This window comes from Protomyctophum bolini, assembly GCF_963924005.1.
Source record: "Protomyctophum bolini genome assembly, chromosome: 7".
NCBI lineage: Eukaryota > Metazoa > Chordata > Actinopteri > Myctophiformes > Myctophidae > Protomyctophum > Protomyctophum bolini.
In genome coordinates this window covers 7,743,904-7,766,074 of record NC_137868.1, presented here as the reverse complement: position 1 = coordinate 7,766,074, position 22,171 = coordinate 7,743,904, and the positions used below count along the sequence as shown (strand labels likewise).

At 46.3% G+C, this 22,171-nt stretch overlaps 1 protein-coding gene across 1 annotated transcript in view; it reads right to left on the bottom strand.

The window, feature by feature from the left end:
• The window catches only part of LOC308317991 (PC3-like endoprotease variant B), a gene marked incomplete at both ends in the record, with an annotated part of 228,145 nt that overhangs the window by 88,646 nt on the left and 117,328 nt on the right, over nucleotides 1-22,171 (bottom strand). Inside the window, 3 exons of the mRNA XM_080767339.1 lie at nucleotides 621-709; nucleotides 1,268-1,347; nucleotides 4,162-4,199. Coding sequence (XP_080623465.1) covers nucleotides 621-709; nucleotides 1,268-1,347; nucleotides 4,162-4,199 — 207 coding nt within the window. The remainder of the gene's footprint in view (nucleotides 1-620; nucleotides 710-1,267; nucleotides 1,348-4,161; nucleotides 4,200-22,171) is intronic.

Genomic DNA, 22,171 nt, shown 5'->3' with positions numbered 1-22,171 from the left:
GAGGGGCTAGCGCCCCTCAAACATATCAATACTAGTGAAAAGCGCCTAGTATCCAAAAATACAAACAGCAACACTAGCCACTGTAGAGCTCCGTAGCATTCACCTCTACACTAGCCGCTACAGGAGCCACTGTAGAGTTCTGTAGTGTTGTGCATTTTAAACAACATAAGAGAGTGTTCTTCTTAAGCTAAAAACCGAGGAGTTCTTAACCCATTCTGAACGGGAACACATTTTAGTGTTGGCATCATGTTATGCTTTAGCTATTGAAAAATAGCAGATCTACAAGCTCATAGCGCGCCACCGAGTGGCGCGCTACGAGCTTGTAGGTCTGCTATTTTTGAAAAATCGAAGAACGACTGACATTTTTTTAGAATCTGATCTCAGGTCAGAATGGGTTAATCAGACCAGTGTGTGTCCAGTGGAAACCTCGTATGAATCTGATCTCAGGTCAGAATGGGTTAAACACAGCAGGCAGTCTGGCCGAAGGGATGTCCATGCCTCAGCTGTCTGCCGCTTCTCAATTCTTCTCCTTTTCCAGTTAGTCCGTAAAGCATTTCAGCTCTTTGTGCGGCGGAGAGAACAAACGCTCTGTCTTTTACATTTACTCCAGTGGCACTCACCTCCGATCTTGGCATTGAAAGCGATGCCCACTCCACAGTAGGAGTTGTTGGCCTCCATAGCAACCTCCCCTGCACACCGGGTCCCATGGCTGCAACAGAGGACCATCATGAGTCAAGTGGATGGCAGCGTTCACACACCAACAAAAACTAATAAATACAATGGTGAACGACCGTTACAGTGCTCAGTGTTAGTCACAATAACATACTACCAGTAGTGCCACAACTATTGTTACTCTCTCTCAACAAACGTGGATATTTAGGTAAAAAGCAGTACATTGTACTAAACAAATAACACAGATATGGTTGAAGTCTGGAGGTTAATAAAGAAACCAGAGGCCCTTATTTACCAGGCTTATTGAGTGGCTCTTTGAAACGTGTCTCATACGACTAAATGTAAATAACCACTTGACACCCAGCATCCATATTCTGGGGGTAACATTATAGCCAAACATAGCAGATCTACAAGCGCACAGTGCATTGCGTGGCGGCATGTTGTGACCTTGTAGATCCTGCTAGTTTGGCAAAGGACATTAAGGTGTCGACAGGGGAAATAAAAAAGTACAGAACCCACTCCAGGTCCAGTGTAATATAGTCTAGACTGGAGGGTTTATAGGAAACAGAAGAGGATGGCAGCAGGCCTTCATTACCCGTTCTCCTCGTCCCTGAGAGGCATGGGATCGTGAGACAGGCCGTGTGAACCGCGGAGGTCCAAACTGGCACAGGCCTCCTGGCAGATGGGACGGGCGGACAGACAGACAGACAGACAGACAGACAGACAGACAGACAGACAGACAGACAGACAGACAGACAGACAGACAGACAGACAGACAGACAGACAGACAGACAGACAGACAGACAGACAGACAGAGCACAGTGTGATGAGTACACAATGCAGGACATGAACGTGAACATGATGAATCAGTACCGAATGCTTTACTGAACAATTCTCCACTGTATAACACGGCAATCTGACCGTCCTTGTGATCTCTTCCTGCCTGAGAGGACAATCACTTCTACGTCACTGAGCACTGTGTGCACACGTGCACGCGTGTGTGTTTGTGTACGACGGCATCCGTACATAAGCACATAACTTACGCGTATAGTAGATAATTGAGGCATTTGAGTATACAGTACGAGTGCAAGTGTACGAGTGCACTTGCACGGGCACGCGTGTCCGCCTAACAAAAACTCCCCGCAAGTTTCCCGTGAGTAATCTTTGCCAGAGTGTAGGAGGGGTTGCTATACGTCTTGTGGAGCACGCGACCGCAATTACAGCACCATAATAAAAATGAAGGGAACACATCTCTCTCCCCGTTGCCCTCGTCTCTCCCTCTCTTTTCCATTCAGACGGGCTTTATCACTGCCACGCAATCTGCTCTGACAAATGACATGTTGGCCCGCTTGCTTCGATCTGCCTGTTGGATTATAAATGACAATCAGCACTCTGCCACTCCACCGCCAGAGCGCCACGCGGCCAACAGGCTCTTCAGCAGCGTTGCCACATTTTGCGAGGGAAACAGGCAACCGGGTCTATGAAAACAAAGCCCCAAAATAGGAAGCGACTAATGGGCAAGTCAGTGGGTTCATTGTCTCATGTTGTTTTAGACTCAGAGCAGTGGTTCTCAAACATTTCCATGTCAAAGACCGCCACGTTAATGTATTTATGTTTATGCGTGTTGGCCACAGACCAGGCGCGTAGCGTGGATCAAATGATTGAGGGGCATCCCCGGCCGTTAGGTGTGAAGTGTGAACGGTTTGGGGGATCATTTTAAAACAAAGGCGGCTTGCATGCTGTGGTTGGCTGTACTAAACAAAAATTTGCATGCACAAGGGCTGCCAAATTAGGCTATCTTTTCCTGTTTTTCTTCTTTATTTGCCCCCTCTCTTCAAAGTTAGACTGGGCCAGCTCTAAACTGACTGGGCCACGGTCCGCGTGGCCCAATGGACCCTACGTCGGTGCCACAGACTCCTAAACATATTTTGTGCCAGTGACCCCCACACAAGATTTGCATTAATGTTTCAAAAACATTCCAGATTTATTTATTTATTCAAGATTTTTTTGTAGATTGGCTATTTTCAAATAGGTTAACATGGTTAAATTGAACTAAGCCAAAAGAAGCATGAACTACACTTTAGAAACACCCCCCCCTCCTTATAATAAGCAGACCTGGCAACACCGCTCTTCAATGAGACAGTAAAGCCAAGCAACCCCTGAACCGATTATAAATGCTTATAGTGTGCTACACTGTAAGTGTGCTTATCTACAAGCCAGATTGCTACTGTAGATTGATGGAATTGCATAAACAAAGTTGTTTGCAGGGTTTTCATGTGCTTGAATGTGTTTTTTTTTTGTATTCAGCGTTTCACGGTAATTCATGTCAGGGTCAGTTTGTGGTAGATTTTCAAAGGACTTCAGGTGATGTGTGTCAGTGTACTGTCAGGCTAAGCTATAAGCAGTTACTACAAGCTGTGTTGCATGTCGTAATCCATGCTTGGTGTTGCCAGGTTGGCCAGGGGCTCCCTTAAAATAGAGAGAACCGTCTCACTGGGACTCAACTGGGCCGATATGAAGGACGCATCAAATCTGTCCAACTAAAGGCTCATACATAGTCTGGACTTTCGGTGGTGAGGTGACCTGCACCGGACCACAACATGACGTCACTGAGCCGCGGTGAAGAGCAAACCGCTCAACGTTATTTCAGCTCCGGTGGTCACCTCACCACCGGAGCTGTGGTCACCTCACCAACGAAAATCCAGACTATGAATGAGCCTTCATTCGATACCATCCCAGGCTGATGTGATTTGATCTTAGCTGTCCATACCACTTCATAAAACCTGAGGTGAGTATCAGCACAAACAGCCATTACTTCAATCAATTTAGCCTAGGATCAATATCATTTAGCCCAGGATCAATACCGTTTAGCCCAGGATCAATACCATTTAGCCCGGGATCAATACCATTTAGCCCAGGATCAATACCATTTAGCCCAGGATCAATACCATTTAGCCCAGGATCAATACCATTTAGCCCAGGATCAATACCATTTAGCCCAGGATCAATATCATTTAGCCCATGAGGATCAATACCATTTAGCCCAGGATCAATACCATTTAGCCCAGGATCAATACCATTTAGCCCAGGATCAATACCATTTAGCCCAGGATCAATACCATTTAGCCCAGGATCAATACCATTTAGCCCAGGATCAATACCATTTAGCCCAGGATCAATACAATTTAGCCCAATCGATTCCATTCTTTCGGTATAATAATCGTTTGGTAATCCATGTTCGATTTTAACTCCTGGCGTGACTAGCGAGTAAGTGAGACTAAACTAATTGATTTGCGTTATGTGGGGGAACAATAACAACGCGACGCCAACCAGAACCCACCACAAGATTCATTTTTTCCCACTTTTCTAAACCGGATCCCACGCATTTCCTCTGCCTGGTGACAACAGGTTAGAAGTTGCAGCGATGTTTTTTACAATGAAAACACAACAACACCAGTGGAGACCAGTGGGTTATTTTGGTATACTCACAAAGTTTCTCGTCAGGTCCTTGTTAGTGTGATCAACACCTGTTGAGGAGACAGAGAGAAGGATCGATTTTAGTTTGTTGTTTTTCCAAATCTACCCCTACTTCCTCCATGCTGTTATAGGATGGATAGCAGCACCTGACAAGAATGGCAAGTCTCTCACGCTTTGTCAAAAGCGTAGGCCAGGGAGTTTAATAGTCAATAAAATCCCTCTTTGGAAAATCTCTCTTTTCATAATAGACTTCTGTCAAAACCAAATTTCATGTCATTGTACCATTTTGAGAGGGTATACTTTCATTTCTTTTCCTTCACTAGTGGTCCTCAAAGTGGGGTCCGGGGACCCCCAGGGGTCCTCGAGGCGGTTCCAAGGGGGGGGTCCCCAGCAAACCACGTGGTTATAATATAAAAATATATACGTGTATTTTGCGTTTCTTCCTGAAAGCTAAAAACATTTGAGTCAAAAGGCACCAAAAATTCCCATGAATAAAATGTTTAAAAAAAAAAAAGGTTGGAGGAGTAATGGGAATACAAGCTCACAAGCGTTGCTGACCTTCTGCTATTTTCATTCATTTGGGTTGAAGTCTATAATCTCTTTTTTTTGGGGGGTCTTTAGCTAAAAGGTTTGGGAACCACGGCTACATCCTGTATGTTATGTGTGTCTTACTGCAATGTCACTACTGAACATCTTTAGCTTCTCTTTCATGCACCGCCCTGCCTTTCTCCATCCTCCCTCCCTCGATCATTTCTGCTTCCCCTCCTCCATTCTCTCTCTCTCTCTCTCTCAGGGCTCCTGTGGTCTCTGTGAGAGAGAGACGAGCGAATGAGGGCCCCAGGAGGCCCTAGCCTGCTTTGCCACACGCCACTCACTCACGCTCACATTTTGCACGCACGCACGCACGCACACGCACGCACACACGCTACTATACTTGCGAGGACATCGCTGTTTTAGGACAGCGATTTTCTGAATGCCTTGTCAAGACCTAGCAATCTACACAACCCACAACACATCGTAGTGCAATGTGTTGCAAGCTTGTAGATTAGCTTTTTGTTTCTGGTGCACGACAAGCGCAACTATAAGTATAGGCTATAAAAACAAGGCATAACTGTATAGTGTATAAAGCTATTACCCTCCAAATGTATAATCCTAAACAAAGCGGGGAATAATTTTTGCATAATTCCAAGCCTATATTAAACAAAACAAAAACAAGAAAATCTAGTTTTTTAAATATAAAAATTGTCCTTACAATGTATTCTTTTTCTCAAAATCGACGATACTTGGTGCGACCCCTCACAAATATGGTAATACAAGCACACACACACACACACACACACACACACACACACGCGCACACACGCACAGGACCTGCCAGCCTTTGTCCCGAGCACACAGTGCCTGTGCGTTGCCATGGTAACGTGCAGTGGGCGCACGGCGGAGGCCTGATTGTGTTCGGGATGGAGCCCAGGGTGCAGTGCATGGTGGGAAAAAGTACTCGCACGTAAAAGTACTGCAATGTATCATAGAAATATCTCTGTTATACAAGTAAAATACCGGAATTAAAAATGTACTGGAGTAAATTTATTGGTATCAGTATAATGTACTTAAAAATGTGAAAGTAACGTGTTTTCAAAATGTATAAAATTGTTTGTGGATCTGCTATTTTGAAATGGCCGAAATGTATATAGGGATGACAGCATGTGGTGACTGCATGTTTTGTAATAATAATCTAAATCTACAAAGTATAGCCAGTAATTTAAGTTTTTCAAATAATTAGCCTTTCGCTAAGTCCCTCCCCAACCCGGTCTTGTCCAATAGGCACGTTAGCAGTGAGAAGAGACAGGTCAAGCTGTCCTTCTCACCCATAAATGACAGGATTTCTCCATATAAATAATGGATCATTTTCAGAAGCAAAAACCTTCAAAATGTCTTCTAAATCTGGGCAAATGTGCATTACCGGTATATACATTTAAATAAACTAGAGGGAGAAATAACATTTTAACGACCGCCCGACAGGAGTTTTCTATGTTGCACGGTATAAGACTACGGTCATTAGTAGTATTGCCGTCACCTGTGTGGGTCAGTCGTGTAACTTTCCCCATGTTAAGCCATTTTGACCTGAGATCAGATTCTACAAATGTCTTCTACATCCTGAGAGTTTTCTGAAAAAGCCATGTTTCTATGTCAGTCGTTCTTCGCTTTTTCAAAAATAGCAGACCTACAAGCTCGTAGCGCGCCACTCGGTGGCGCGCTATGAGCTTGTAGATCTGCTATTTTTCAATAGCTAAAGCATAACCAAAAGGGGTTCCCGCCCCAAAATGGTTAAATGTTCAACACAACAGCCATGCAAAATAACACTGACAGCTATGAGGTGGCGAAAGCTTGACCTGCAACAGATGTAGTGGAGTAGAAGTAAAAGTACTGAAAAGTACAGTACTTGAGTAAATGTACTCAGTTACTTCCCAGCACTGCCGTGGTGCAGCAGAGACTCAGTGCTCCAGCGCAGCGCAGAGCGCCACGCTAGGTCAGCCCGCGCTGCGTCTTCTGCAGAATCTCTTATCCGCTGCTGACGGGCACAAACCTCTTATCTCCATATTTTAACTCATTTACCGCCAAGATCGCCTTTTTACACCTTCTGGACCGATTCTTCTTTTTGCCTCAAAACAAGCTTGATTTGCGGCTCATTTCTCTAAACGATATGATCCTCGGTTTACAAAATGTATGTTTTGGGTGAATTTACCTTTAGCTAAGCCCCTCCCTCTCCCACTTAGACACTCCCACTTAGACAATTTCCAGGCGGGCTCATTCCTTCCGATGAAAATATCATAGCTTTCAAACAAAGACGCTCTAATGCTGAGGTGAACGGGTGACAATCTGTGAGGTCCTTTTCAGCCACTAAATGGCAATGTTTCCGGTAAATGAGTCAAGTTTTTTCCGTCAATTAACTACACGATCACACACTACAGAGTCACGCAAGAACGTCATGTTTGCCGATCTGCTACTTGTGCTGTTTTGTCGTTTGAATCCTGAAAAGCAACAGTTCTGGACTTATGAGGTTTCCACCCGACAGACCGAGAAGTCATGCTTTATTCTCTCTCTCTCTCTCTCTCTCTCTCTCTGGGTCCATCTCTTTGTCTCTGTGTCTCTCGCCCCTGACATATTATACCTTCACATACAATAAGATTTTCAAACAAAAGCTCTCGCTCCCACTCTGCACATTTTCCAATTTTGGTTGTTCCCTGTCCGTATTGTACCTCCACGTACGGCTGTATCCGTATGTGCACACTGCTTCGTTTCACATTTCTCTTTTTCCCTTCCCTGTGTGTGTAATCTCTCTTTTTCTTGTCTTTTATTCAATTCCCCCATTAGGCCGTTCATTAATTCTTAATTCTTATCGACTCGCTTGAAAAGCAATACTCAAAGCATTTTCTGAGGAACGTATCCTTCCAACATAATAAGCAGAGTATAATGGTATAGCCGGCAGGGTAAAGCCTTATTTCAACTTTGGGTCGTATAGAGACAGTCACACGATGGTGTCCCGTGTGGAAAATAGCCAACCTTACAGTACAAACTCAACCCACGCCATATACTTATCATACTGACAATGTTGATTATTTTTCTGTATGTGTGTGACGTAACATATCGTCTCCTCAACACAAAACAGAAATATACAAATGGTATACCGGTATCTGGATGATGTTACACTTGCAGTTATGAACAGGTCCATGTTGTCATTCATTCAGCCATCTTTTTGGCGAATACACTAATCTTTAACCACTTAAAAATGTAGAGTAGCCAATTATTTTGTTAAAAAAAATTGCTCCCTGCCCAGCTTCCATCCCCAGAACATGGCCGACTGTGTTCGTGTAAGATGATGCTCGGGCTAAACCAGGATTTGAACCAGTGGTGGGCGGATATTAAAATTCATGCTAAATTGGGGACGGCAGGGTTAAGGTTGTTAACAGAAAAGCTCAACGTTGCATATTCTGCTGCTTCTCACAGATCTGCACTAGGGCTACAAGCACAGCGCCGGTGAACGGGTTGACCCTTAGTGGATGAGAAGACCACGGCTACATGCACCGCCGTGCCATTACGTGGAGTGAATTACCTGTCTGCAGGAGGTGAAGGAGGCTGCTATATTAAGAGAGTTCAACCTTGTTTCAACTCAATTATAAGTAAGACGCCTCGGTGCGTGTGTGTGTGTGTGTGTGTGTGTGTGTGTGTGTGTGTGTGTGTGTGTGCGGGCAGTGCCGTCACGCGGCGACAGTCGCTCGTCGCACACACACAGCGTGGCATCGGCTTTAACCCATTTACGACTGAGACCAGATTCTACAAAATGTCTGAAAAATCTGAACTATTTTTCTATATGTCAGTGTAGTTCAGTGTAGTTCAGTGTAGTTCTCAAACTATTTCATGTCAAGGATCACGAATATTATATGTAATTGGCCGCCGACCCCCACCTGAAAATATGTTGTATCAGGGACCACCCAGAATCAAAGATTTGAGTTTAAAATGTTCGCTCTGAAGGAATAATTATATTCAAGATTTGCGCCACATTATTACGATTTTTCAAAAATAGCAGACCTACAAGCTCGTAGCGCGGCACTCGGTGCCGCGCTACGAGCTTGTAGATCTGCTATTTTTCAACAGCTAAAGCATGACATAATGCTTAAAACACCAAAAAGGGGTTCCCCGCCCAGAATGGGTTAAGAGGTGACACCGCCACCTCTGCAGGTTGGCGAGGAGACGTCACCGGGAATTAACATCAAGCCGCTCCAGAGGGAGTGATGTAACAAGTGAGGGAGGGACGGAGGAAAGGCCTGGAGGAAAGGAGGGGAAGACTATAGCAGGACACAGAATATGGATGTCCCCCATACCTACTCTCCCCCCTAGACACAGTGGGTCTGGGGGGAGGCCTGGAGGAAAGGAGGACTATCTGTACGTCCCCCACCTACACTCCCCCCTTACACAGTGGGTCTGGGGGGAGGCCTGGAGGAAAGGAGGACTCTAGGACACACAATCTGTACGTCCCCCACCTACACCCCCCCCCCCCCTTACACAGTGGGTCTGGGGGGGAGGACTATAGGACACAGAATCTGTATGTCCCCCACCTACACTCCCCCCCAGACACAGTGGGTCTCCCGTGGTCGAGTGTAAGGCACCAGTAATGATGATACGCTCCAGTGTGTGTGTGTGTGTGTGTGTGTGTGCATGTTTGTGTGTGTGTGTGTGTGTGTGTGTGTGTGTGTGTGTGTGTGTGTGCGCGTGCGTGTGTGTGTGTGTGCCGTGTGCGTGACACCAGTAACGATGATAGAATGTGGTGTGTTGGTAATCATCCTGATAATAGCCGTGTCTGACAGTGCAGCCCCTCTGCCAGCCTAATGAAGATCTCAGCGGCTTAGTGGAGCCAAGCCAACACACAGCTCAACTCTATAGGAGACCAGGGGCTCAGGATGCATGCGTGTGTGTGCACGTGTGTGTCTGTGTGCACGTGTGTGTGTGTGTGTGTGTGTGTGTGTGTGTGTGTGTGTGTGTGTGTGTGCGTGTGTGTGTGTGTGTGTGTGTGTGTGTGCGTGCCTGTGCGTGTACATGTGTTGTGTTGTGTGTTTCTTGCGGTCTTCCTTGAGTCGTGCCTTGTGTGGTACTTCCTCACTCAACCTTGCCCCCATACCCAGGAGGTATGCCCCCATAGCCAGGAGGAGCTAAACTCCAGACGGCATCACTCTTGGCATCTTTGGTAAACACACAATCTCCTCCGTCCCAGCAAGGTGGCGACCCTCGGGGGAGAAGAAAGACCTCAGCACAGCGGAGCAGGCATAGGGGATGGTGAGGAAAACGATACGGCCATTAAACTAATGCCCCCCAAAAAGCAATACAGTATACCACCCCGGCCTCAACACCAGGATCCCTGAAATAGCAATACATGAGAAATACCACTACAGCACTGTTTCCTATTTGTGGGTCACGAGTGAATATCTCCCCTCCCACCCTGCTGATTTTTCATTCATTAAAAAGAGATTCAAACCATTCGTTGTCCAAAAGAATTTCAGGGATAAAATGAAAACATTCAACAGTCAATCCATAGATTCCACAAAACCTCTACGCAAGGCAAGAGTGCAAATCGCCGATCTGCAAGCTCACAACACGGCCGGCACGAAGCAACGGGACCGTGAGCTTGTAGATCTGCGCTTGGAAAACGCCGTGCAGTGAAGGAAGTCTGAAGAGGCCCGGAAGTATAGGACGAGTTATTTCCAAAATGGCGTATGTGCATATAGGACCTATTGGGCTTTATTTGGAAAAACTCTGTAGAAGAGAAAATACTATTCTGCTTGCAAAGACCAAGCTATTGCTCAACCAGGCAGTTGTTATGCCCACTCTTTCACAGACTTGCGTTACCACTACAGGCATACCGTACACACAGTTGGCTGTCAAACACCTTGCAGAACCAACTGAAAAGAGAAGCGCACCAACATCAGTGGTCTAGACAGGAAGCAAACACAGACAGCATTGCTATACCTATACCACCATCATTAAACACCAGCTCGCATGCGGACAGGCCATGCAATACCAAATGCCTGACACACCACATATCTTCCAAAACACCACATCTCAAATAATTCTATATAAACAGCAAATTGGGAAGCCATTGCATGCTCAATACAGAAGCGAGTATAGATGAAGGAGTTACACATACATTCCATGAAGACTATATACCTCCTCCTCCGCCAGAGAGTCAAAGCAGCCAACGGGCTGAAAGTATAGGCTGCTACCGTCTGGTTCTAAAACCGGGACAGCTGTCTGCCAGAACCCACATACAACCCACCCCAATCGCATTTCCAACACGAAACAAATGTGTTATGGCAGGCAGTCGTTTCTTGCGAAGAAATCTCCCATATAAAATGACAGATATACTGTAAAATATGTTTTTATGAGTCATGATGTTCATTCAAACGTGCCACACGAACTCCATGGATTGTTCTGTAAGGCTGCCTGGCGTAATGACGGTGTTGTGCATACATGCACATCGTACTGCATAAACACATACTGTATATACATACAGTGCATTAGATTGTAGTGTTCCCAGACAGTCATTTTTGCAGCCAAACCATGCATTTTATTGATATTTTTGCCTTGATGGGGAAAAGAACGTATCAACTCTTCATATGTGCCTAATGTACTGTTTCGTTTTTGGCTTTGAATTTCAAAACTTGTAAACTGTTCATGAATTGTATTGTAATTCTATAATAAAAAATGAATTAATTCATATTTTGAATGTTCATGGAGGGATGTTTTTCAGTGAAAGTGGTGGAATTATAGGGCCTGTTTGTTTGTGTGTGCCTCGACAGAGCGGGACGGTAGATCAGCACTATCGGCACGCCGGTTCCAAAAATGACCTCTTCAGTCATTTGAGGAAAACCACAACAAACCGTAGGACCATTTAGACCTGAGGTGGGTTCTACAAATGACTTCTAAAGCATGACAGTTTGTTTTGAAAACCCCATGTTTCTATGTAAGTGTTTAACAAACATTTTCACGTCAAGGGCCCGCATCTGAAAATATGTAGTTCCAGGGACCCTTTTCACTTTTTTCACATTTTTCAAATTTTTCAATAATGTATAAATAAACATAACATAATGCTTAAAACACCAACAGGGGTTCCCGCCCAGAAAGGGTTAAGTGATTGGCAACGACGATGATGATGATGATCATGATGATGAGGATGATGTGTCGTGCCCCAAACATGGCTGATTTACAAGCTCACAGGCGTTGCATGAGCATTGTATATAACATTAACAAAAGGACTAAGAGGTCTGCTGTAGATTGGGGGGGATTTTTACACGCAATTCTATTTTGTTTTAGTTCGTTTTTGCATTGTTCCATATATATATATTCTTGAGGACGGTCCTCTAAACTTAACTGCTCTGGGCTTTCTGTCCACTTCAGGGCATGTTGGACCTGTAAAAGCTGCAGCCAGCCCGTTTGCACTGAGCAGCAAAACGACGAGGCTTAGGATGATGAAATGGACAGTCTATCTGTCTATTCTGGGATGCAACGTATTTATATTTATATATGCCACGACAACAAGGGGGTCAATTGCAACAGGATAACATTGCAGCGTTCAAGTGAAAGCGAGGTTGATCACAAGTACAGTATAACACAGTACGAAAATATAAAATAAAAGGATGGCGCTTCTTTGTGTGCATTCGCTGCAGACGCCGCGTTGCCACGTTGGCATAAATACACACAGAGAACACTGTGTACGTACACCAGAGGAGACAGCCACGTCCCACAGCTAGATGGAAAACTGTAGGTGGTGCAGCCAATGTAAAAGCTGCTATGAATACAAATGGTTTGAACCTGGCTGACCCGGTGCAGATTGTGTGTGACTGTGTGTGTGTGTGCGTGTGTGTGCGTGTGTGCGTGCTCAGACGCAGCGGCAGCGGCGGTGGAGGCTCCATCTCCATCTCCTAGCGCTCCCATATTCATGCCGGTCCTCAGGGTCAAACTCACACAAATCAGACACAGAGATGCGACGGAGGCCATTTTAGCGCCGACATTGAGTCGTGCCGGAGCCGCGGCCGAGAAAATGAGCAGACATCACTTTGGAGGAGCCCCCCTTCCCCCCCCCCCCACACTCCCCCCCGCCGGCACACCTGGGGCTCCCGCTTTCATAATCCCCCCCCCCCCCCCCCCCCCTTCACACACACACGTCTTTGTAAGCGTTACAGTAAAAAACTAAAGAAAGAAGGAAGGAAGGAAGATGCAACAGGTGGGCAACAGGCTTCATTGATTGCTAGAGCGAGGGTGGGGGGGGGGGGGGGATGAAGTCGAGGGAGGGGGGGGGGGGGGAGGATGAATTAGAGTCAGAATGAGAGAGAAAGGAGAGACTCACAATGGTGGAGGAAGAACTTTAGTAGCACAATACAATTTGTGTTTTTGTTTTGTTTTTACAAGAGAGGGAAAAAAAGACTCTGTTGCAAGTATAAAAGGCCTGCATTTCAATGTTTTCCTTGAGTAAAAGTACAAAGGTATTGGCATCAAAATCTACTAAAGGTCTGAATTTTCGGTGGTGGGGTGACCACCGAACTACAACATGACGTCACTGAGCCGCGGTGAAGAGCAAACCATCGCCACCGCTCCAGCCCTGTTTTTACTCACCACTGCTCAACGTTATTTCAGCTCCGGTGGTCACCTCACCACCGGAGCGGTGGTCAACCTCACCACCGAAAATCCAGTCTGCCTCGCACGGTGATCAGTATCCATGGATCTCTATAGTGTCTCTCTCTTCATGTCTGCCTCGCACAGTGATCGGTATCCATGGCTCTATAGTGTGTCTCTTCATGTCTGCCTCACACAGTGATCGGTATCCATGGCTCTATAGCGTGTCGTTGTAATCCGACAGCATGTGGAAGGCTAATCCGGGCCTCCGCGCGGCAGGCATGTTTGGGCGTGCGAAGCGGGAGGCATTTGGCAGCGCGGAGCGGAGAGGAGCGTGCCGCGTGGCGCAGAGCGAGGGTGAGGCTTCCTGCCCCCTGCACACCTCCGTCTAATTAACCAGCATGGTATTTAAGACCCCCAGACCTGCCCGTAATTAGCCAGCTTAGTTCAGATACTGCTGGGGGGAGAGAAAAGGGCATGAAGAGAAGACAGATAGCTTGGGGGGTGTGGGGGATACCTATAAGGAGTATAAGGAGACTTGTACCATATGAACTGAGAAGAGGTGGAGGGATGCAAGGAGGCTACATGTGAGGAGAAAAGGTCACAGGGAGAGATGAGAGAGGGGAAAGGGAGAGGAGAGGAGAGGAGACGGGGGGGGGGGACGGGGGTGACAGTGTGGCTTTGAGACACTGAAATTATATAGCCTGGCATGGCCAGACTGATATCAGGGCTATTTCTTTGGTCAGGTGAAATCTGACTAATGAAAGCTGATGAAGTGTAGACGACCTATAGTCACAGTCACCACCTGTAGTCCTACTGAATGCCTTGCCCTGATTGGCATGCCACACACGCTGGCTAAGCCAATGGGAGTGCAGTGTGATTGCCTGCCTCCTGTAAGCGATGCCACACGCACCAAGGAAGGGCTGATTTCCGCACCACAGCGAGCACGCTTTACCACCGCAGCCTCGAAGCGACAACAGCTGCTAATGTTATGAGCTGGACGGCAGGAAAGACACGACAAAACACACGATTATTGAACCACGCACAGAACGTCGGAAACGAACACAAACAACGGCCGCGCGGCGCGAGGTTGTGACACACAAACATACACGTTACTACAATAATAATCACACTAATATGGGCGGGAGAACACAACGGAGACAAGAACACATTGGTCGCTAGGAGGCAGCCAATCATGTCAGTAGTGGTGCGTGCAAATGTAGAAATGTGCAAATGTAGAAAAAATACAAGTGGAGAATAAGATGGAGATTCGAGAGGGCAGAACGAGGGGAGAAGTGAGAATAACAGTGTGTGTGTGTGGGGGGGGGGGATGGGGTTTAGTGAGGGCCACAGAGAGAGAAAGGCCACTGCCGTAAAGTGGAACATTAGTATTCAAGAAACTCCCTTTGCCCCCATGACCACTGCACTCACCCCCGGAGTGGACAGACACACACACACACACACACACACACACACACACACACACACACACACACACACACAAAGCTGCTGCAGGGAGCAGCAAGGTGTAGTGTGTGCATGCGTTCGTGCGTGCACAATTAATTCATGCTGCATTCTTTGTATGTTTGGGTCCCAGCAGGGAATCGAAGACCTATAATGTATCTTTTGGGTCTTGGAACTGAAAACGTTTGGGAGCCACTGCTGTACACACACCTGTGTGTCTCCTAGTCTCTCTCCTGCTATAATGGTGTCTCCCAGGCCTCCTCTGGGCCTGACACACACACACACACACACACACACACACACACACCGGCTCTCATTCAGCTAATTGCATTCACGGCGGACGGTGTTGACAAATTCATTTTGAAATCCATTAGTCGCGTGGCGTTGTTTAAACGATGTGCCCATTAATGTCCATTGCTTTAATACCCCCTGATTCACATTCTAATAGCCGCCTGATAAATCAGGTTATCTGCGACACCTTCCGCGCGCGCCGTGAAGAGCGGAAATGAGAGAATTATTAACTGTATCCTAGCGGCGGTCTGTCCTGTCGTGTTGTGTCTGCCGCTGCTCGCGGGAGAGAGAGGAGATGGGAGAGAGAGAGGAGGAGGAAGGAGAGAGGGAGGAGGGGGGAGAGAGAGAGAGAGAGAGAGAGAGAGAGGGAGGGAGGAGGAGAGAGAGAGAGGAGGGAGAGAGAGAGAGAGAGAGAAGAGGAAGGAGAGAGGGAGGAGGAGAGAGAGAGAGAGAGAGAGAGAGAGGAGGAAGGAGAGAGAGAGAGAGAGAGAGAGAGAGGAGGAAGGAGAGAGGGAGGAGGAGGAGGAGGAGGAGAGAGAGAGGAGGGAGAGAGAGAGGAATGGAATGGAGGAGGGGGAGAACATGAAGCAGAGGTGAGACTAAAGGGCAGTATACATCTGGATGAGAAGGTGACAAACTAGAGAGTGTGAAGATGAATCAGGATGCTCAAACTCAGCATGACTTTGTGTTGTAAACCTTTAAAGACCTGAGGCCGATTCTACACAATAATGCCTCCTAAATTAGATTACATTTGTTTGAAAATGTAAAAACAATTGCAAGTGCAAGCTTGTACTGTACATCTGCTATCTTTTGAATAAAATAAAAAATGACACAGATCAGTGGATCCCTGCCTTCTCTCTCTATGACATGCTGAACACAAGTCAGTGGAGTTGCATGTTGTAGCACCACTGTTACATCACACCACACCACACCACACCACATTGTACACTAACTAGTACACTACAGGCCAGATCACCTGTACACATATTCACAGATCAGTGGATCCCTGCCTTCTCTCTCTATGACATACTGAACACAAGTCAGTGGAGTTGCATGTTGAGGCACCACTGTTACACCACATCACATCATGCTACGCCACGCCACTATAGGCCAGATCACCTGCATGCACACATTCACATTCACAGATCACTAGTACACTATAGGCCAGATCACCTGTTCACATTCAGGGCTCCTATAGGGCGCTGCCATATGACATGGGGTGCTCATAACTTGTCAAAATGGCGCGGCAGATCAAAGGCATGGAGGGGCTTTTGCGTATAGCTGGGACAGGAATTTACTTCCTGAGAATCCTGACACAACATTCCGCTGCGTTACAGCCAGGTACTCGTTAAAATGTCCAAGAAGCAAAGCCCCATTATACGAGCTCTGGTGTCACGAACTACAGATGTCAATCCATGTCCTGTAAGTAGACTTAGAAATACAACTAGTGTTGACTAATCATAACAAGTCGCTCTTATTATTCAATTGTAACCGAGCTGCCATTTGTCGACAGTTGTTGAAAGTGAAAGTTGTTATGATAAAGCGGCTGTTCGGAGTGCTAGTAAGTAAACAAGAACACACATGGATTAAAAATGTATATATTTACGATATGAAAACCATGCATCTGTCATTTAAACCATGTACACATTGTGTGTGTGACTGTGTGTGTGTGTGTGTGTGTGTGTGACTGTGTGTGTGTGTGTGTGTGTGTGTGCGTGCATGCATGTGTAGTCCTATATTAGGTGTGAGTCTAGTGGTGCATTTCTTTGTATCTAGTGTTAGGTGTGTGTGTGTGTGTGTGTGTGTGTGTGCGCGTGTGCACGTGTGCACGTGCGTGCGTGTATTTATGTGTGTGCAACTGTGCATGCATGTGTAGTCTCATAGGTGTGAGTCTAGTGGTGCATGTGTGTGTATATAATGTTACTTTGTGTGTGTGTGTGTGTGTGTGTGTGTGCGTGGGGGGGGGGGGGGTGTAATCACGTCTCTGTCGATTGGCCCGTTGCGGCGCGGGGCTCTTAATTAAGAGCAGGAGGGGGAGGGGTGAGCAGCTGGCGGGAGGCGTGAGGGCCAGGAAACATCTGCAGGAGGCCACAGCAACACACACACACACACACACACACACACACACAGCGTGCACGTGAGCACACACACACACACACACACACACACACACACACACACACACACACCGATGCCACTTGGCAACTCACACCCCTGGGAGCACAACACGTCCGCGTCACGTGCATGCGCACACGCACACACACACACACACACACACACACACACACACGCACTACTGCCATCGCCACTGCCACCACACCAGTGGGACTGTCGCCATAGCAACCCGGGACCAGTCATGTCACCCATTTTAATGAGATGGGTGACAAGCAAGAGAGAGAGAGAGGGTGAGAGAGAGAGAGAGGGAGAGAGAGAGAGAGAGAGAGAGAGAGAGAGAGAGAGAAACACATACACACAGAGACGGAGAGAGAGAGAGAGAGAAACACATACACACAGAGACGGAGAGAGAGACAGAGAGAGAGACAGAGTAAGAGAGAGATAGAGAGACACACAGAGACGGAGAGAGAGAGGAAGAAAGAAAGAGGGAAGGCAACAACACAGGAGCGGTATATTAAATGCCCACAAAACCACTAAGCTTCAGCCTTCAAAAACAACAGGAGATAGATGGATGGACAGAGAGAGAGAGAGGAGGGTGTGTGTGTGTGTGTGTGTGCGTGCGTGTGCGTGCATGTGCGTGTGCATTCCACAGGGTGGTGGTCCTGGTCTCAGTATAGTTTATTATTAATATTTCTGGTATTGTTATTTCATGGTTATGGTTGGTTAAATATATATGTACTTATCGCTATTTCCATATATATTATTTATACAATAACGCACTATTGGTCATTTACAGTTATGGAGCTGAGGTTATATATTATATCAAGACTACCAGCGGTCTTGTTTACACTGCACTGGCCTTGATGCGCCACTAGGGGCAGTGATGCTGTTGTGTTGCTGTGCTTCTCCACTGATACATCATGTATATATTGAGCGATTTGTATTAAGAACAACACATTTTGTACCTATGTCCATTATAGGCCTATTTTAACATTTGTTGTTGTCTCCCCTTATCAATGAGGGCCGTGCTTGAGCACACAACAAAAGCATGAAAAGTAGCAGATCCACAAGCTTGACGATCTGCTACTTTTGCTATTTTTGAAATAGAATACTGAAGAGAAACCGTTTTTTGGAGGTTTCCACCTGACAGAGACAACACACACACACACACACACACACACACACACACACACACACACACACACACACACACACACACACACACACACCACGGTCTATGTGAGTTTGTCCTTGGTAGCATACTCTATATAGCTATAGGCCTCATCATGCAGTCATTTCCTCAACGATGTCATGGACCCACATGACGTTCAGATGATCACCTGCTCATCCCAGGACCACCTGCTGAGTGCTGACCCTCCTCCATCTGAGCTTTGGAAATCTTTACTGTAAACACTCACTCATGCTTTCTCCCTGGCCTTTTAATCATATACAGTACACGAGCCTGATTGTTCTGCTGTGTGATGTTGCTTTGCTCTAATCCTTTTTTGCCGTTGGAGGCCTCAAGAATAATTAAAATATTTAAAAGAAGTTGCAGAAATAGATCTACAAACTCCCATTGCACTAAGAATAGGGCATAATTCCATTGTGTGATGTTATATGTCATGTCATGTACAGTATGTATCCATGATCATTCCAGATAGTGTTTCTGTTGGTACTGTAGAGCATACTGTAAGTTTCTCACTGTCTCTGTGAAGGAACATTCTAATTTACTGTATCTTTATGCCAATATCTTTGCCCACGTTCCAATTACACAAATATAGATTTGAGTGACAGAAAGTAGGTGGATGAAAATGTTGTTAATTTCTGTACATATTTTCCTGACACGGCAGTGAATGGAGGAGGTTCTAATTTAGAAACATCATAAATGATCTATAATGGGATATGTGATATGAACAATACAATAAACAACGACAACACATGCACTCTACTCCAATACAGTATGCAGAAGTCCATGTCCATGTCCCTCTGTGTGTGTGTGTGTGTGTGTGTGTGTGTGTGTGTGTGTGTGTGTGCGTGTGTGTGCATGCGTGTAAACTTGCAACAAATGTACATATTGCATCTCTGATTATGGGAGTGCATGCTGCATGTTCTGTATAGAGTATAAGCTGCATTGTGTGTGTGTGTGTGTGTGTGTGTGTGTGTGTGTGTGTGTGTGTGTGTGTGTGTGTGTGTGTGTGTGTGTGTGCGACGTGCGTGCGTACGTGCATGCGTGTGTGCGTGTCCACTGCACGTGGGTGTTTGCGTGCGCAACAATGTCCACGTTATAAAGATATATAGTGTGACATGAGATTTATATTCATTAATCGATAACCGGCTGCTCCAACGGACTGGGACTGGGATACACAGTATTGATCTGTAGCCAGAGCTCCAGAGTATATGCGCTTGCACCCTGACCCCCATAAAGGCATAATGTCCCCCCATAAAAAACAAATGTGTCCCTGACTCCCTGGTCCCACGACTCCCCACGCAGCACTGCCAGCTAGGGCCCAAAGCTGTGTCTCTGGTCCCCACGCAGCACTGCCAGCTAGGGCCCAAAGCCCAAAGCGGTGTCTCTGGTCCCAGACTCCCCATATACAGCACTGCCAGCTAGGGCCTAAAGCCCAAAGTGACTATAGCGGCCAGCAGTGTTGCCGGATTTTGCGAGAGAGGAGAAAAACAGCCAACGGTTATGTGAAAATCAGCCCAAAAGAAGCCACTATAACAGGCCACATGAGTAGGGGAGGAATGCATGCGTTATAGTCCAAACATCCAGTTAGGGGTGGACTGACTGGTCACAGGACATACCAGGCATAATATGCCCGGTGGACCGACCCTCTGGTGGGCCGGTCTGGGCCTTTAATGTTAAATGCATTGTCTGTTGGTGGTTGTGTATCATGTATGTTGTACTGTACTGTAAATGTGGTGGTGTTATAAGGGCTTGTATTTCAAGTATTTGTATATGGGCCTCGACCCCGAAAAGTCAGAAGAGTATCTGCGTGCTGGTTGTGGTGGCCGGGCCAGTCTGGGCCGAATTCTGCGATAATGGCAGTCCAGCACCGGCATCCCGTTAGTCTGACTATAATCGCCTCTTGTCTTGATTGTTTAAACATGACGTTGATGCTCGATAACAGGCTTGATAAGCCCAAAGCATATTGATACCGGGTATACTCAATAGGCTTGTTAACGGGTTTCTTCGGGTATCGTGTTTAGCGGAAGTGGAGCCTCGTCCCCACTTCTGTTTCGTCTGTACAGTCAGTCAAATGAAGTGTAAGAAGGTGTAGTCTGGTGTAGTTCCAGACTCTAGATTGTGGAATAGTTGTCTGGCTACGTGAGACTAGTCCTTTTATCATGCATGAGAAAACACACTGTAAAGGCAGACAATTAATAGCTCCAGCTCATGTTTCTACTCTCTGCAGAGCAAAGTTCCAGGAAACATACAAACTTTTAAGGCTAAAAGCTTCCTCGACAACAGCTACAACAAAAAAAGAATGAGAAAAGAAGTGAAAAAAGAAAAAGAAAAAAAAACAGAAATCCTCCTGACATCCAAGGGCACAAACAAATCAACAGCATCTTAGCAGTCAACTCTACAGGGGGAACAGAGGAGAGTCATTTACTGATTCCAACCGCACCACTCCATGGAATTACTGAAGAATTGTTGGAGGAAATAATTAAGTTTATTTATTTCTTTATTATCTGCTTTAATTGTTGAGCTATTTATCCATGCAACTTGTTAAAAAGATGCAGACACATTGAGAATGAGGAAATAGGCACGGCATGATTAATTTAGGGAGCCTTATAGAAGAACACCATAATAAGGATATGTGTGTGTGTGTGTGTGTGTGTGTGTGTGTGTGTGTGTGTGTGTGGGGGGGGGGGGGGGGGGGTTTCCAGGCCCAGTTCAACATCAATGATTGACTGGGATCAGCCGTATAGCTGGGGGATCAAATACTCTGTCTGCTAAATAATGTAGCGCACGGGGCGAGTGACAGTCCCATATGAGCCAGAGAGAGAGACATAGAGAGAGGGAGAGAGGGAGGGAGGGAGGGAGGGAGGGAGAGAGAGAGAGAGAGAGAGAGAGAGAGAGAGAGAGAGAGAGAGAGAGAGAGAGAGAGAGAGAGAGAGAGAGAGAGAGAGCAAAACATAATGTATATAGCAGGCAAGTCAGTAACAGCCAAATTGTCAGTTTTAAACAGGATGTGTTGAATGTGTGTGTGTGTGTGTGTGTGTGTGTGTGAGTGAGATTATGTTGGTATGTGTGTCACTCATCAATAATGTAGGGCCCTTGGTTCTCCCCTCTTCAAACGATCTAGTGTTCCACATACCGGTAATTACACACACACACACACACACACACACACACACACACACACACACACACACACACACACACACACACACACACACACACACACACACACACACACACACACACACACACACACACACACACACACACACACACACACACACACACACACACACACACACACACACACACACACACACACACACACGAAACAAACAGAGATGAAATGGTGCTGAAACATACCAGATATATTCAGCACAGTAATGTTGCAACTCCAATAAATGACAGTGTTGCTGTGGATGCTGTTGTTGTTTATTTTAGAGTAGACCTCCAATTGTATTATTATGTAACATATACTCTGTCTCAACCAAGGATTCCTTTCAGATATAGACCGAAGATGCTCCTCAGAGCCTTTGGAGAGCCTTGACTAAAGACTAATGGCAAGTTGCTTTGCCTCAGAAACCTCACAAGCCTGTAACCTCAACATCAGTTGAATACTCCAGTCGTGTCCAACCTGTGCTGCATCAGGGCCCACCCATCAGGGCCCACCCATGGCTCAGGATGGGTGGGCCGCATGCATCCTCAGACAGAGCGTGTTCCTTTGAACCATGAATCAATCGACTCGCGTTCCAACTTGGATCAATGGGAACGTTGTGTACTTTATGTTTGCTATTTGTCAGTATC